This window comes from Hypanus sabinus, chromosome 12 (assembly GCF_030144855.1).
Source record: "Hypanus sabinus isolate sHypSab1 chromosome 12, sHypSab1.hap1, whole genome shotgun sequence".
NCBI lineage: Eukaryota > Metazoa > Chordata > Chondrichthyes > Myliobatiformes > Dasyatidae > Hypanus > Hypanus sabinus.
Window position 1 is genome coordinate 28,805,013 of NC_082717.1, and position 13,296 is coordinate 28,818,308.

General features: G+C 42.1%; 1 protein-coding gene across 1 annotated transcript in view; it reads right to left on the minus strand.

Annotated features, from left to right (window-relative positions):
* Nucleotides 1-13,028, minus strand: part of gtf2a1l (general transcription factor IIA, 1-like) — a 50,021-nt gene extending 36,993 nt beyond the window's left edge. The window contains exons 1-2 of the mRNA XM_059985692.1: nucleotides 12,999-13,028; nucleotides 11,633-11,734 (exon numbers count right to left, since the gene is read on the minus strand). Of these exons, the coding sequence (XP_059841675.1) occupies nucleotides 11,633-11,734; nucleotides 12,999-13,028 (132 nt within the window). The remainder of the gene's footprint in view (nucleotides 1-11,632; nucleotides 11,735-12,998) is intronic.
* Between the last annotated feature and the right edge of the window lie 268 nt (nucleotides 13,029-13,296).

Below are 13,296 nucleotides of genomic sequence, written 5' to 3' on the forward strand. Positions count from 1 at the left end.
GGAAAACACAGTTGATACAGTGCACGGCTCCAGTGCGATTGAGAATGGGAAATAAAGGAATTGTTTTGCCAGTGCTAGTATTTAAAGGAACTCCGATTAATTTGTTAGGCAGAGATGCCTTATTGAAACTGGAATTAAAATTAGAATGCACCAGAAATGGGCTGAGTGTGGAAAGAGCAGGGGCTCAATTGATAGTGCGAGAAGACAAGAAGGCTAATGTCTTTTGGATAGGAGACATCGCAGATCAGATTCAAGAAACCTGGGAAAAATGGAAAAAGGGCGTGCAGGATATATTACCCAGGGCTGTAATGCCCAAATCTGAGCTACATTGTACAGTGATTTTTGACGAGACTCAGAACAGGGAGTTAGAAGAGAGATGGCACCAGGAGGTACCAGGATGGTACCCAACAGCACCTGGAAGGGGAGGCTGTGATAATTGGAAAGCAAGGGGCAGCTTTACAAGTTAAGTGGAACACCTTTTTAGAAAAATGGTACAGGATACCGGAGGCTGCGCCCCACGTAACGTTGTTGGTAAACAAGGGATATCAGTCTAAAGACTTAGGACCCTTAGTTAAGAGTGCTGAAACCGTAACAGTGTGGAGGAAAATCATGCCAGAGGTATGGATATCAGAAGACAACAATTGCATTAAAATAATGGTAAGTGTAGATATGGTAGGGACAGTGAGAGAGGTCAAAATAACTCCCCAACCACACCTGCCCTTGCTGGGAAAGGAAAGAGGCAAGCAGAAAGATAAAAGGTTAGATGAGTTGCTGTCTATTCTGTGGTCACAGCATGACACGGACGTAGGGAAAATAAAAACAGCTAGTCCGGTGGAAATAAGGCTAAAAAGGGGAGCAATTCCACCCAGGAGACCACAATACCCTCTAAGACCAGAAGCAGAAGAGGGAATAGCATCAACAGTGCAGGGGTTGCTTGAAATAGGAGTGCTTAAAAGAACAAACAGTCCATGCAATACCCCATTGCTGCCAGTCTTAAAAGCAGATAAATCTAAGTGGAGATTGGTGCATGATTTGCAAGCAGTAAATGATGCGGTAGAGGACTAGCCAGCGGTAGTCCCCAACCCACACACGCTTTTGACTAATGTTCCACCAGAAGCAAGTTACTTTTCAGTGATTGATTTGTGTTCAGCTTTCTTCAGCATTCCTCTAGCTGACCAGTGTCAGTATTTGTTTGCATCTACTTACAGAGGTGCTCAGTATACCTATACCAGAATGCAGCAAGGATTTAAACATTCACCACGTTTTTAATCAGGTGTTGAAGGCAGAGTTAGAAGGCATGCCATTGGAAAGTACATTGTTACAGTATGTGGATGACCTGTTGATTTGCTCCCACAGTAAGGAACAGTGTGAGCAGGACACTATAACTCTGTTAGAGAAGCTGGCATACGGAGGACATAAAGTATCCAAAAAGAAACTGCAATTTTGCATGCAGCAAGTGGAGTACTTAGGCAGGGTAATATCCAAGGGAGTGAAGGCAATAGCACCAGATCAGATTGAGGTGATAACTAAGGCCCCCAAACCCCAGACTGTAAGGCAGATGACGACGTTTTTGGGGATGGCAGGGTACAGCTCAGATTGGATAGGAGAATATGCTGAGATTGTGGCACCTTTGAGAAAGATAACGAAAGAAGCAGGACATACAAATTTGAAGAATGGCTTACAGTGGAATGAAGAAGCGGAGATAGCTTTCAATGCTATTAAGCAGGAATTGCAGTCAGCACCAGCATTAGCTTTGCCTGACTACGAGAAGGTTTTTCATTTGTATGTATCCAACCGACAGGAGGGTTATGTCACAGCGGTTCTAACACAGGAGACAGGCACAGGAAAAGCAAAGCAGCCGATAGCATACTACAGTACGAGACTAGATGAGGTGGCTCAGCGGTTTCCACCCTGTTATCAGGGATTGGCGGCGCTGTACAATGCATATGAAAAGGCATCATCTGTAACCCTGGACTATCCTGTGACTCTGTACACACACCACAAAGTAGCAGAATTGCTGGAAAGAGGGAAATTTGTGCTGACGCCAGCCAGGATAGCAGTGTATCAGATGCTATTGACATTTCCAGACATAACTATACAGCGATGCACTACCAGTAATATAGCCGATTTTGTCCCTTTGGGCTATGAAGGAGAACCCCATGATTGTGTAGGGAAGATGATGACATTTGCCAAATTGAGAGCAGATTTACGGTCAGAACCACTAGAGGATGCAGATAAAAAGGTTCTGTTCGTAGATGGCTCTTGTTATAGGGCTTATGATGGAAATCATGCAGGGTTCTCAGTAGTGCAGCAGGATCAGTCGAGCTATAAGATTATTAGGCTGGAGCCCTGTCCCCAACCATGTTCCACCCAACTAGCGGAAATCAAAGCCCTGACAACTGCGTGTGAAATGATGGAAGGTGAGAAAATAGACATCTATACTGATTCGGCATATGCTCATGGAGTATGCCATTTGTTCGGGGCAGTGTGGAAGCAGAGGGGTTTTAAAAAAAGTAATGGAGATCCCATACAACATTGTCAGCAAATTCTAGACTTAATAAAAGCCATAATGAAACCTAAAGCATTGGCTATAGTAAAATGCCAGGCACATAAAAAGGGAAATGATGTAATAACAAAGGGAAATCAAGCTGCGGACGAGGCAGCCAGAAAAGCGTCTGGATGTACATCAGCTGTCATTGCCCCCCAGGTAAGCCTAACTCCAGAACCTGACGTAAAGGACCTAATTGAAATACAAGGTAAGGCAATTTTGGCAGAACAGACAATGTGGAGAAAAAGGGGGGACCAAGCAGAACCCGGAAGGCTTGTGGAGCACAGAAGACGGTTTGTTGGTAGCGTCCACCCCTCTACTGACGTTTCTGATTTCAGAGGTGCATGGGATGGACCATTGTGCAAGGGGGGAAGTGATAAAGAAGGATGGTTTTTGGCCACCTTATTTTCAGGCTTCAGTGGACTTTGTCTTGTCACAGTGTGAGGTATGCACACAGAATAATGTTCGGAAGGGAATTACAACCCCAACAGGTCACATTCCTGTACCTGAAGGACCATTTAAGCATCTAGTGATCGATTATGTAGACATGATAAAGACAGTAAGATGGAAAAGATACATGCTGGTAGTAATTGATCGATTTAGCAGATGGGTGGAGGCGGTACCTTCAAGAGATCAAGGGGCAAAGACAGTGGTAAAGTTTCTGACAAATGAAGTGATCCCAAGGTTTGGAATACCTACAGAAGTTAGCTCAGACAATGGTTCAGCTTTTATCCAGAAAGTGGTCGAACTGGTACTACAGACACTGAGGTTAAAGCAAAGATTTGGATGTGTATACCACCCTCAGTCGCAGGGCATGGTAAAGAGAATTAATGGAACCCTGAAAGCCAAACTAAACAAAATTTGTGCAGACACTAAACTTAATTGGGTCGATGCTTTACCGTTAGCATTGATGAGTTACCGCATGCAAACTAATCGAATGACATGCCTGACACCGCATGAGATGCTCACTGGGAAGCTATCATACCTGTGATAGGGGTAAGCAAAAATGTTGAATGGATAAACTATATATACTACAATCAACAGAGATTCATCAATTACACCGATGATGCACTGGAGGCCTTAGGGCAACAGCTGGATGCAACTAGCAGGATGGTGTGGCAAAACAGACAGGTACTGGATTGGCTTTTGGCAGAAAAAGGGGACGTGTGTGTAATGTTTGGAGAACAATGCTGCGCTTTCATACCGAACAATACTAGCCCAGAAGGGTCTTTCACCAGAGCAATGAATAAATTAAAGAATCTGCGGACAGAGGTCAAACAGAATGCAGGATTTGAACATCAGTTCTTTGATTGGTTAGAAAGTAGACTCGGAGGATGGGGAGCATGGCTGACTAAAATAGCAATAACTGTCAGTATTATATTGTTGAGCTGTGCGCTTGTGCTGTGCTGTTTTCTTCTTTGTCTCAAATCTCTTGTAGTGCGTGCTGCAACCAAACAAATTCCAATGCTCGTGGCAATTACTGAAGCAAGCTTAGTGGAGAAAGAAACACCGAAAATGTATCGTTACAGCCTACAACACCTGCAGGATGAACAAGAGCAAAAGGACAATGTGGGAGTAGATTGTAAGGGCTTCTGAGTCTTTTTCCCTGTCTCAGGTACAAAGGGACAGGTTTTTGGCTCAGCGGCCCAGGGTAACAGGGAGAGAATACTTTGAGGTCTTGGCACAGAAAATTATAGTTTAACCCGAGATTTGGGAATAAGTGCTTGCGTTTATTGGGGCTTTTGTGCGCAGACTCTTAGTCTTTTCTCTGTGTGAGACCCTCTGGGTCTCAAAGGGGGGATATATTGGAGTATAAAAGTTGAGATTGTTTGCTGTGTAACCAAAACTATGCAGTCAGCTTTGAAACTTGCTATTTGCTGTGCATGTACCCAATTTAGTAGGAGAATGAAATATTAAGAATGTAGAAGACAATGGTGTGTTAATGAGAGGTAGCTAAGAGATGTAGATTAGAACATGATTAAGTCAATGGGTAGAAACAATAGTGGCGGATGTACGTGTGATACGCAACTATAGACCGATTGGATATGCTAATGCAACTAAACCAGGAGATTGCTATAAAAAATGCTATGTCCAAGGATCGGTGGTCAATCAGCGACTAGCTCAATGTCTGTCTCAGCTTTGATTTGCAAATTAAGGTTTAACCCTTCTTGAAGAATCTTCTGCGTCTCCTAGTCATTTGTGGGGCACGAGAAACCACGACATGGCTAAAGAGCCTCATGGTTGAAGGTTAATAATTGTCCTGAGGCTCCTGTACCTTCTTCCTGATGGCAGCAATGAGAAGTGAGCATATCCTGGGTAGCAGAGGTCCCTGATGATGGATACTGCTTTCCTACAACAGCACTCCATGTAGATGTTTTCTATGGTGGGGAGGCCTTTACCCATGATGGATTGGGCAGTGTCCCCTACTTTTTGTGGGATTTTCTACTCAATAGCATTGGTGTTTCCATACCAAGCTGTGATGCAGCCAGACAATATATTCTCCACCACACATCCACAGAAGTTTGTCAAAGTTTTAGATGCCAGGCTGAATCTTTGCAAACTTTCAAGGAAGTACAGGCATGCCGTGCTTTCTTTACAATCATGTGCTAGCAAACAGCTATAGGTGGTGGTGTTCTCATTTACCTTCCACCCTTGTTCATCTTGTTAATATTGCTTATAACTAGAGAGATACTTTGCCAAGAAACTGTAATGCATTGTATGTATAATGTATACTGCATTGACAGTGCATTAGTGATGGATAGAAAGAATGCTTAGAGTAGTGAATGGTGCCAATCAAACCAGCTACTTTGTCCTGGATCGTGTCCATTTCATTTTTAAAACGTGTGCACATTCATCTAGGCAAGTGCAGAGTCCATCATAATGTTACAGACTTGCACCCAGTAGAGTGGAAAGGCTTTCGGCATCTGGAATCTAATTGCTAACTCCAAGATACCCAGTCCCTGACCCGCTCTTATAACCACAGCAATTATTAGGTGGTCCAGTTAAGTTTCTATCATCCCTTGAAGAGTGAAGTTGGGTGACTCATTGAGATAATGATACTAAAGGTTAAAAGTAGGTTGTTAGATTCTCTCATTAGCTCTTTGTAAAATTAACAACCATTAAATTTCTAGAACTCGCTGCATGCAGACATGAATTGCTTTGGCAGATTTCATGAACTTTAACAGTCACTTGAGTGGGGCTTTTTCCAAATATTTCTGGGAATACATATGAAATCCAGTTCTCCTAGCTACTACTTTAATTGCCCTTTTCAAACATTTCTATCAGGTTCCTCAGACATAATCTACACTTCAATAACTCAAACTGAAATTACCTGATCAGTTGAATTCTTTAAGGCAATTACTCACTTTCTCCTTAACTTTCCAACAATATTTTGGTCATAGATCTATAAATCACTAGCTCTAATGTTTTAAATAGTAATTTTGGGCACTGTACTTTGTAAAGTTGTGATACACAACTTTCCAATCTAACTGGCAGTCAAAGAATCATCAACCATTGTTGAATCTGGTGAGTTTGTGATCCAAAAGGGTTCTTTGGAAGTCGAGAATGAGGCATAAAACTTATTGTTTAAAGTTTAATAATGTTATAAGAATGAAGAATGAAAAGTTGTAATCCTCCTATACTAAAAGCTAACTCACACTAAAATAAAACTACTCCAGTGGTAAGAATAGGCTATGAAACAGCCAGATTCAGTTATGTGACTCTTGCTGAAGAGAAACTTCCAGAAAAATATGGAATCAGCTATACAGCTGGCCCCCATTTTTTGAATGTTCTCTTTACGACAGCTTGCTGTTACAAAAAACCTACATTAGTACCTGTTTTCACCAACCAAAAAGGATTTTCGCTTTTATGAAAAAAAAACGCCCACTTTATGCATGTGTTTACCCCAAGAAAGACTACCATGACCGTGAAGCCTTGCGTGGGCAGTTGTGTGCCCATACGTGTACGTGCGTAGGCGTGTATGTGCCGATTTTTTTCTCCTGAAGCAGTCTTCCTGATTTTGATAAGTAAAACTGCACAGTACATACAATATTTGAACTTTATATATGCTATATATTTATCATGTCATTCCTGCTTTTACTATATGTTAGTGTTATTTTAGGTTTTATGTGTCATTTGGTAGGTTATTTTTTTTTGGGTCTGGGAACGTTCAAACACTTTTCCCATATAAATTAATGGTAATTGCTTCTTCACTTTATGAAATTTCGGCTTACAAATGGTTTCGTAGGAATGCTCTACCATGGATAGCAGGGGAAACCTGTACTACAAAAACCGAAAAATTGATGAAACAATTTTATATGTGATTAAATAACAAAGAAAATAGGAAATGTTAAACTGCAAGAAAAATTGCAACTTCACACTCAAATTCAACACCATCTGCAATGTTTTCACATTTCCTTAAAAACATTGAAAGGGAAACCATCCAATCATGGGGACATGACACACTTCAAAGTTTGAAGTAAATTTTATTATCAGCACACATAGATGTCACCACATACACCCTGAGATTCATTTCATTTTCCTGTGGGCATATTCAGTAAATCTATAGTATAGTAATTATAACAAGGAAAGTAGTATCATAGGTAAGGCAGATAAGCTCAGAGCATGATCTACAAGCATTTCGGATCTACAAGTATTTAGGTAAACAGGGACTTATTAGGGAGAGTCAACATGGCTTTGTGCATGGTAGGTCATGTTTAACAAACCTATTAAGAGTTTTTCGAGGAGGTTACAAAGAAAGTGGATGAAGGGAAGGCAGTGGATGCTGTATACATGGACTTCAGTGAGGCCTTTGACAAGGTCTCAAATAGGAGGTTAGTTAGGAAGAATCAGTTGCTAGGTCTACATGGTGAGGCAGTAAATTGGATTAGACATTGGCTCAATGGGAGAAGCCAGAGAGTGGTAGTGGAGGATTGCTTCTCTGAGTGGAGGCCTGTGACTAGTGGTGTGCCACAGGGATCAGTGCTGGGTCCATTGTTACTTGTCATCTATATCAATGATCTGGATAATAACGTGGTAAATTGGATCAGCAAATTTGCTGATGATACAAAGATTGGACACTGAGGAAGGTTTTCAAAGCTTACAGAAGGATTTGGACCAGCTGGAAAAATGGGCTGAAAAATGGCAGATGGAGTTTAATACAGACAAGTGTGAGGTAATGTGGTGAACTATGTGCCTGTCTGGACACGCCCCCTGCTGACTGCTCCTGTGGCTCCTCCCACAGGCCCCTGTATAAAGGCGATCTGAGGCCTGACGCTCGGCCTCAGTCTCCAGGACATAGTATGATAGACACTCACTCCTGGTTCCTTCTTCCAGTCAATAAAAGCCGATATCTCGCCTTACGTCTCAGTGTGAGTTATTGATGGTGCATCAGGTATTGCATCTTGGAAGGAAAAACCAAGGTAGAACATACAAGGTAAATGGTAGGGCACTGACGAGTGCAGTAGAACAGAGGGATCTGGGAATACAGATCCAAAATTCCTGAAAAGTGGTGTCACAGGTAGATAGGGTAGTAAAGAGAGTTTCTAGTACATTGGCCTTTATAAATCAAAGTACTGAGTATAAGAGTTGGAATGTTATGGTGAGGTTGTATAAGGCACTGGTGAGGCCGAATTTGGAGTATCGTGTGCAGTTTTGGTCACCAAATTACAGGAAGGATATTAATAAGGTTGAAATAGTGCAGAGAAGGTTTACAAGGATGTTGCCTGGACCTGAGAAAATGAGTACAGAGAAAGGTTGAAGAGGTTAGGACTTTATTCCCTGGAGCATTGAAGAATAAGGGGAGATTTGATAGAAGTATATAAAATTATGACGGGTATAGATAGAGTGAATGCAAGCAGGCTTTTTCCACTGAGATTAGGGGAGAAAAAAACCAGAGGACATGGGTTAAGGGTAAAGGGGGAAAAGTTTAAAGAGAACATGGGGGGGGGGGGGGGCTTCTTCACACAGAGAGTGATGGGAGTGTGGAATGAGCTGCCAGATGAAGTGGTAAATGCAGGCTCACGTTTAAGAAAAACTTGGACAGGTACATGGATGAGATGTGTATGGCAGGATATCGTCCAGGTGCAGGTCAGTGGGACTAGGCAGAAAAATGGTTCGGCAGAGCCAAGAAGGGCCAAAGGGCCTGTTTCTGTGCTGTAATGTTCTACGGTTCTATGAATCAACACCTGAAATTATGACATTGCAGCCATTACTGAGACTTGGTTGCAGGAGGGATGGGACAGGCAGTTCTACATTCTGGGGTTCCGTTGTTTTAAATGTGATAAAGCGGAAGGGATTAAAGGAGAAGGGGTGGTGTGATTAGTCAAGGAAAATATCACAGCAGTGCTCAGTCAGAACAGACAGGAGAACTCAACTCGTGAGGTTTTTGAATGGAATTGAGAAGTAAGAAAGGTATGACTACGTTAATGGGGCTATATTACAGACCATCCAACATCCCTAAATCCTAGGGATTTAGACTAACAAATTTGTAAAGAGATCACAGGCTGTTGCAAAATCATAAGGTTGTTATCATCACTGTTGCCATTAGTTCTGATGAACGGTCTCAGCCTGAAATGTCAAATGTATTCCTTTGCATAGATGCTGCCTGGTGTGTTAAGTTCCTCCAACATTTTGTATGTGTTACTTGGATTTCCAGCATCTGCAGATTTTCTCTTGTTTGTGGTTGTTATAGTAGGTGACGTTAACTTCCCACATATTGTCATGGGTAACCCTAGTTTGTAAGGGGAGAGGGGGGAGAGGGGGGAGAGGGGGGAGAGGGGGGAGAGGGGGGAGAGGGGGGAGAGGGGGGAGAGGGGGGAGAGGGGGGAGAGGGGGGAGAGGGGGGAGAGGGGGGAGAGGGGGGAGAGGGGGGAGAGGGGGGAGAGGGGGGAGAGGGGGGAGAGGGGGGAGAGGGGGGAGAGGGGGGAGAGGGGGGAGAGGGGGGAGAGGGGGGAGAGGGGGGAGAGGGGGGAGAGGGGGGAGAGGGGGGAGAGGGGGGAGAGGGGGGAGAGGGGGGAGAGGGGGGAGAGGGGGGAGAGGGGGGAGAGGGGGGAGAGGGGGGAGAGGGGGGAGAGGGGGGAGAGGGAAAACTGCTCGAAAGATTGATGTTATGGTTTCACTGCCAGCTTGTTTACCTTTTCCCGAGGTCACTTGCCTGCTTGTAAGGTTCCTGCAGAAAGTGGAGGGCAGAGCAGGTTGATGGACAGCTGGTGTCCAACATGTGGAGATTAAAAACCAGGTCTGCTGTTACACAGACACACCACGAGGCACACAGTGCGGACACTGAACAAGCTTTGTTGCACCCACAAGGAGGTGGGGTTTTGGAGGATCAATTCGTGGAATCGATCAGTGGCTCACAGTGTGAGAAGGTGCGACCGGTGGGGAATTATTTGTGTGTCCACCCTTGCTGGGTGATAATTCCCCCACTGAAGAACGGTCTTACGTATCATGGTCATAGTCGGTGACCAACAGGACTTCAGAAGACAACGGGAAGATCGACTACACCAGCTCACCTCTCGCTCTCTCTCTCTCTAACGCTACTCAACTACATACCACAAACTGAACTGAACTCTCTTCATCATCGTAAGACTCTATCCATTTACCTCTAGGTTTGAAAGAACCTAGTTTTGTTCCTATTTCCATATATATCATTGCTAACCCATTCAACATATTTGCATTTATATTACTGTATTGCTTAGTTACTAATAAACACTATTAACTTATAGCAATACCAGACTCCAGAGGGTTTTCCATTTCTGCTGGTTCTTTAACCCAGTCACGGGGTATGTGACAAAATTGACTGGGAATTCCATACTGTAAAAGGACTAGATGGGATAGAATTTGTCAAATGTGTTCAGGAAGGTTTCCTTCATCAGTGTGGAGAAGTCCCAATGAGATAGTGTGCAATTCTGGAACAGGGCAGGTGACAGAAGTTTGTGAAGGGGAACATCTTTCATCCGGTGATCACAATGCGATTAGTTTCAAAGTAAATATGCAAAAAGATATTCTTGGTCAGCAGGTTGACATTCTAAATTGGTAAGCATGGATTGGGTCAGGCTTTTTTCTAGCAAAGGTGTACTTGACAAGTGGGAGGCCTTCAAAAGTGAAGTTTTGAGAGTATAAACCTCATAGGTTCCTGTCAGAACAAAAGGTAAAGTTAACATGTATAAGGAACCTTGGTTTCCAAGAGACAAAAAAAAAAGGTGCACAGCAGGTAGGAACAAATGAGGTGCTTATTAAGTATAAGAAATGCAAGAGAACACTAAAGAAAGAGATCAGATGGTTATTAGAAGGCATGAAGTTGCTCTAGCAGACAAGGTAAAGGAGAATCCCAAGGGATTCTACAGATATGTAGAGAGCAAAAGGATTGCAAGGAACAAAATTGGTCCTCTGGAAAATCAGAATGGTAATCCATGTGTGGAACTAATAACAGATGGGGGAGATTTTGTAGGATCTTCATTCTTTCTTTTTTTTGCTTCCATTAATTTCAATGAAACCAAATCCTGAATTTGTTATTAATTAAGTATTCTTAATGTACAGCATACTATTGTCTTCCTCAACTTTAAATAACTTCAAAATGTAATTGACTATTTTAAATTATGATTCTCAGTTTTTACTCAAGATGACAGTATTTCCTAATAGAATAGGAAAACAAAGATTATCTGCTTTATATAAAAAAACCACTGAAAACAGCATACCCAAAAATTAATTTTCTTTATCACTTGTTTTTCTTACTCTATTAAACATGTATGTGAAAACATCTGTGAGCCACTGAAGTTATTAAAGATTTTATCCTCCATCCACTCAAAGATTACATTTGAGAAATTCACTACCGCTTTAACGCTCATCAATTAATACAACTGTTACTTTGAAGTTATTCTTACATTCACAGAGATGTTCCATGAAATTTAAGATATAATACACTGGTCACTGGCGATATTAGCTTACAATTTTAGATTCTAACCAAAGTTTCTTTCATTCATTAGAATTTACACACAACTTTATTACAAGACACAAGTAGTTTTAAAATATAAAAGTTAAACATCTTAAAAAGATATGCTTTGGTAAGTAAAACAAAACACTTACCTGCTTTAAATCCTTAAGAACACGATCATCAATGCCTTCTTCAAGAAAAAAGTCATGCACATTGTTGATGACATCCTCAATAACAGATTTATAAAGTTTTGGCTAAAAGGAAAAAAATAAGACAATTTCATTAGCACTCAAGACTTTTACATTGGTATTCATTCCTTTCTCTCCCAGAAGACTGCATAAGGCAGCACAACATAATTACAACAGGGTAAAATGTCTTCAGTTCTGATGAAGGGCTTCAACCCAAAACATTAACAATTCCTCTCCACCCCCCCCCCCCCACCCCGCCCAAAAAAAAATGCTGGTTGACCACAGAGTTCCTCCAGCACACTATTGTTCTGGGCATATTACTACTGTATCTAACCATTTGCTCAAACAGCATTATCAAAGAGCCCATCAAAATTTTGCAACTGAGACCTCATATACATGAACAGTGTATAATACTCCAAAGCAAGTTTTCTTTTCTCTGAACATTTAGGTGGAGATGCAATAGCCCATGCACTAGCTACATTTGTGCTTTCTGCAGATTGTATATAGTTGGAGGAAGTACAAGTGCAAATAATACATTCTTAGACATTCCTCATATGTTCTCTATTTTATCCAACATTACAGATGGATTATGTAGATATTATCACTTTGCTGTTGTGGAATCTTGCATCAGATTTACTAAAATTCCTTCAATAGAGTAAAATTGCTCATTTATTTCATTGCTCCTCATAAATTCTTCTCTTTTGTCTTAATATTGGGCCCCTGACATGACAAATGTAAACACAGCCCAAGACACCAACCCTTTAATTGTGTATTTACTTCTGTGCATTCCTTCCTCTCGAAAAAATATTAAAAATCACAGAAGTTCGTCAAAATCTTGATATGTACTTGCTCAAAGGCGCAAAGCTGATTTACGGCACGTTTTAAAGAGCTCAATTTAAAGTTTAATACATCTCCCTTATGTCGCCGTACTTTCAATAACGCAATCTCTAAACTTATAAAGAGCACTTCACAGTCGAGGATAGTTTTGTCTTTGATTGTTCGACACGACTTCTGCAGTATAAATCTCGTGTTGTTAAACAACGGCAGTACAAGGGATATAACACAAAATTGACATGGCCTTTTTAATGCCTATCAGATGGGAAGCAGGGTTACAATGTAATTGTCAGGCTTTGAAAACACAAAATAAGTATACTGTACAACAATTCTGCATTACCTCAAAACCAAAGACACATACGATGTGAAATTTCCTAAATTTTGTCCCATATCCCTGTGATTTTTAAACCACACCCTTGAACGTTTGAACTTCAGTCTGAAAGAAAAATCGGCAACGCGCAAATGAGGGTCTCGACTATAAACACTGCGTACTTACCACCAGAAGAGCATTCGCCGAATAGGCCATGTCCTCCCCTCTGGGCCCCGCCTGAACCGCCGCGCCGGTAACTAGGCTCGTGAGGTCATATCACCTGAAGCCGTGACGTTGACTGCAGGGTGGGCGGGAAACCTGGGTCGACGCCGTGAGGAGATGGCGTTCAGCTGCTGCCCGCAAGAACAAGGTACGATTACAAAGAGTGGGCAAAGGACCCATCAGGGATCGTGCAAGATGATGGGTGGGATGATGGTGAAGACGACTATATTGCCCACCTCATCATAATCGTAGTTGCGGCAAA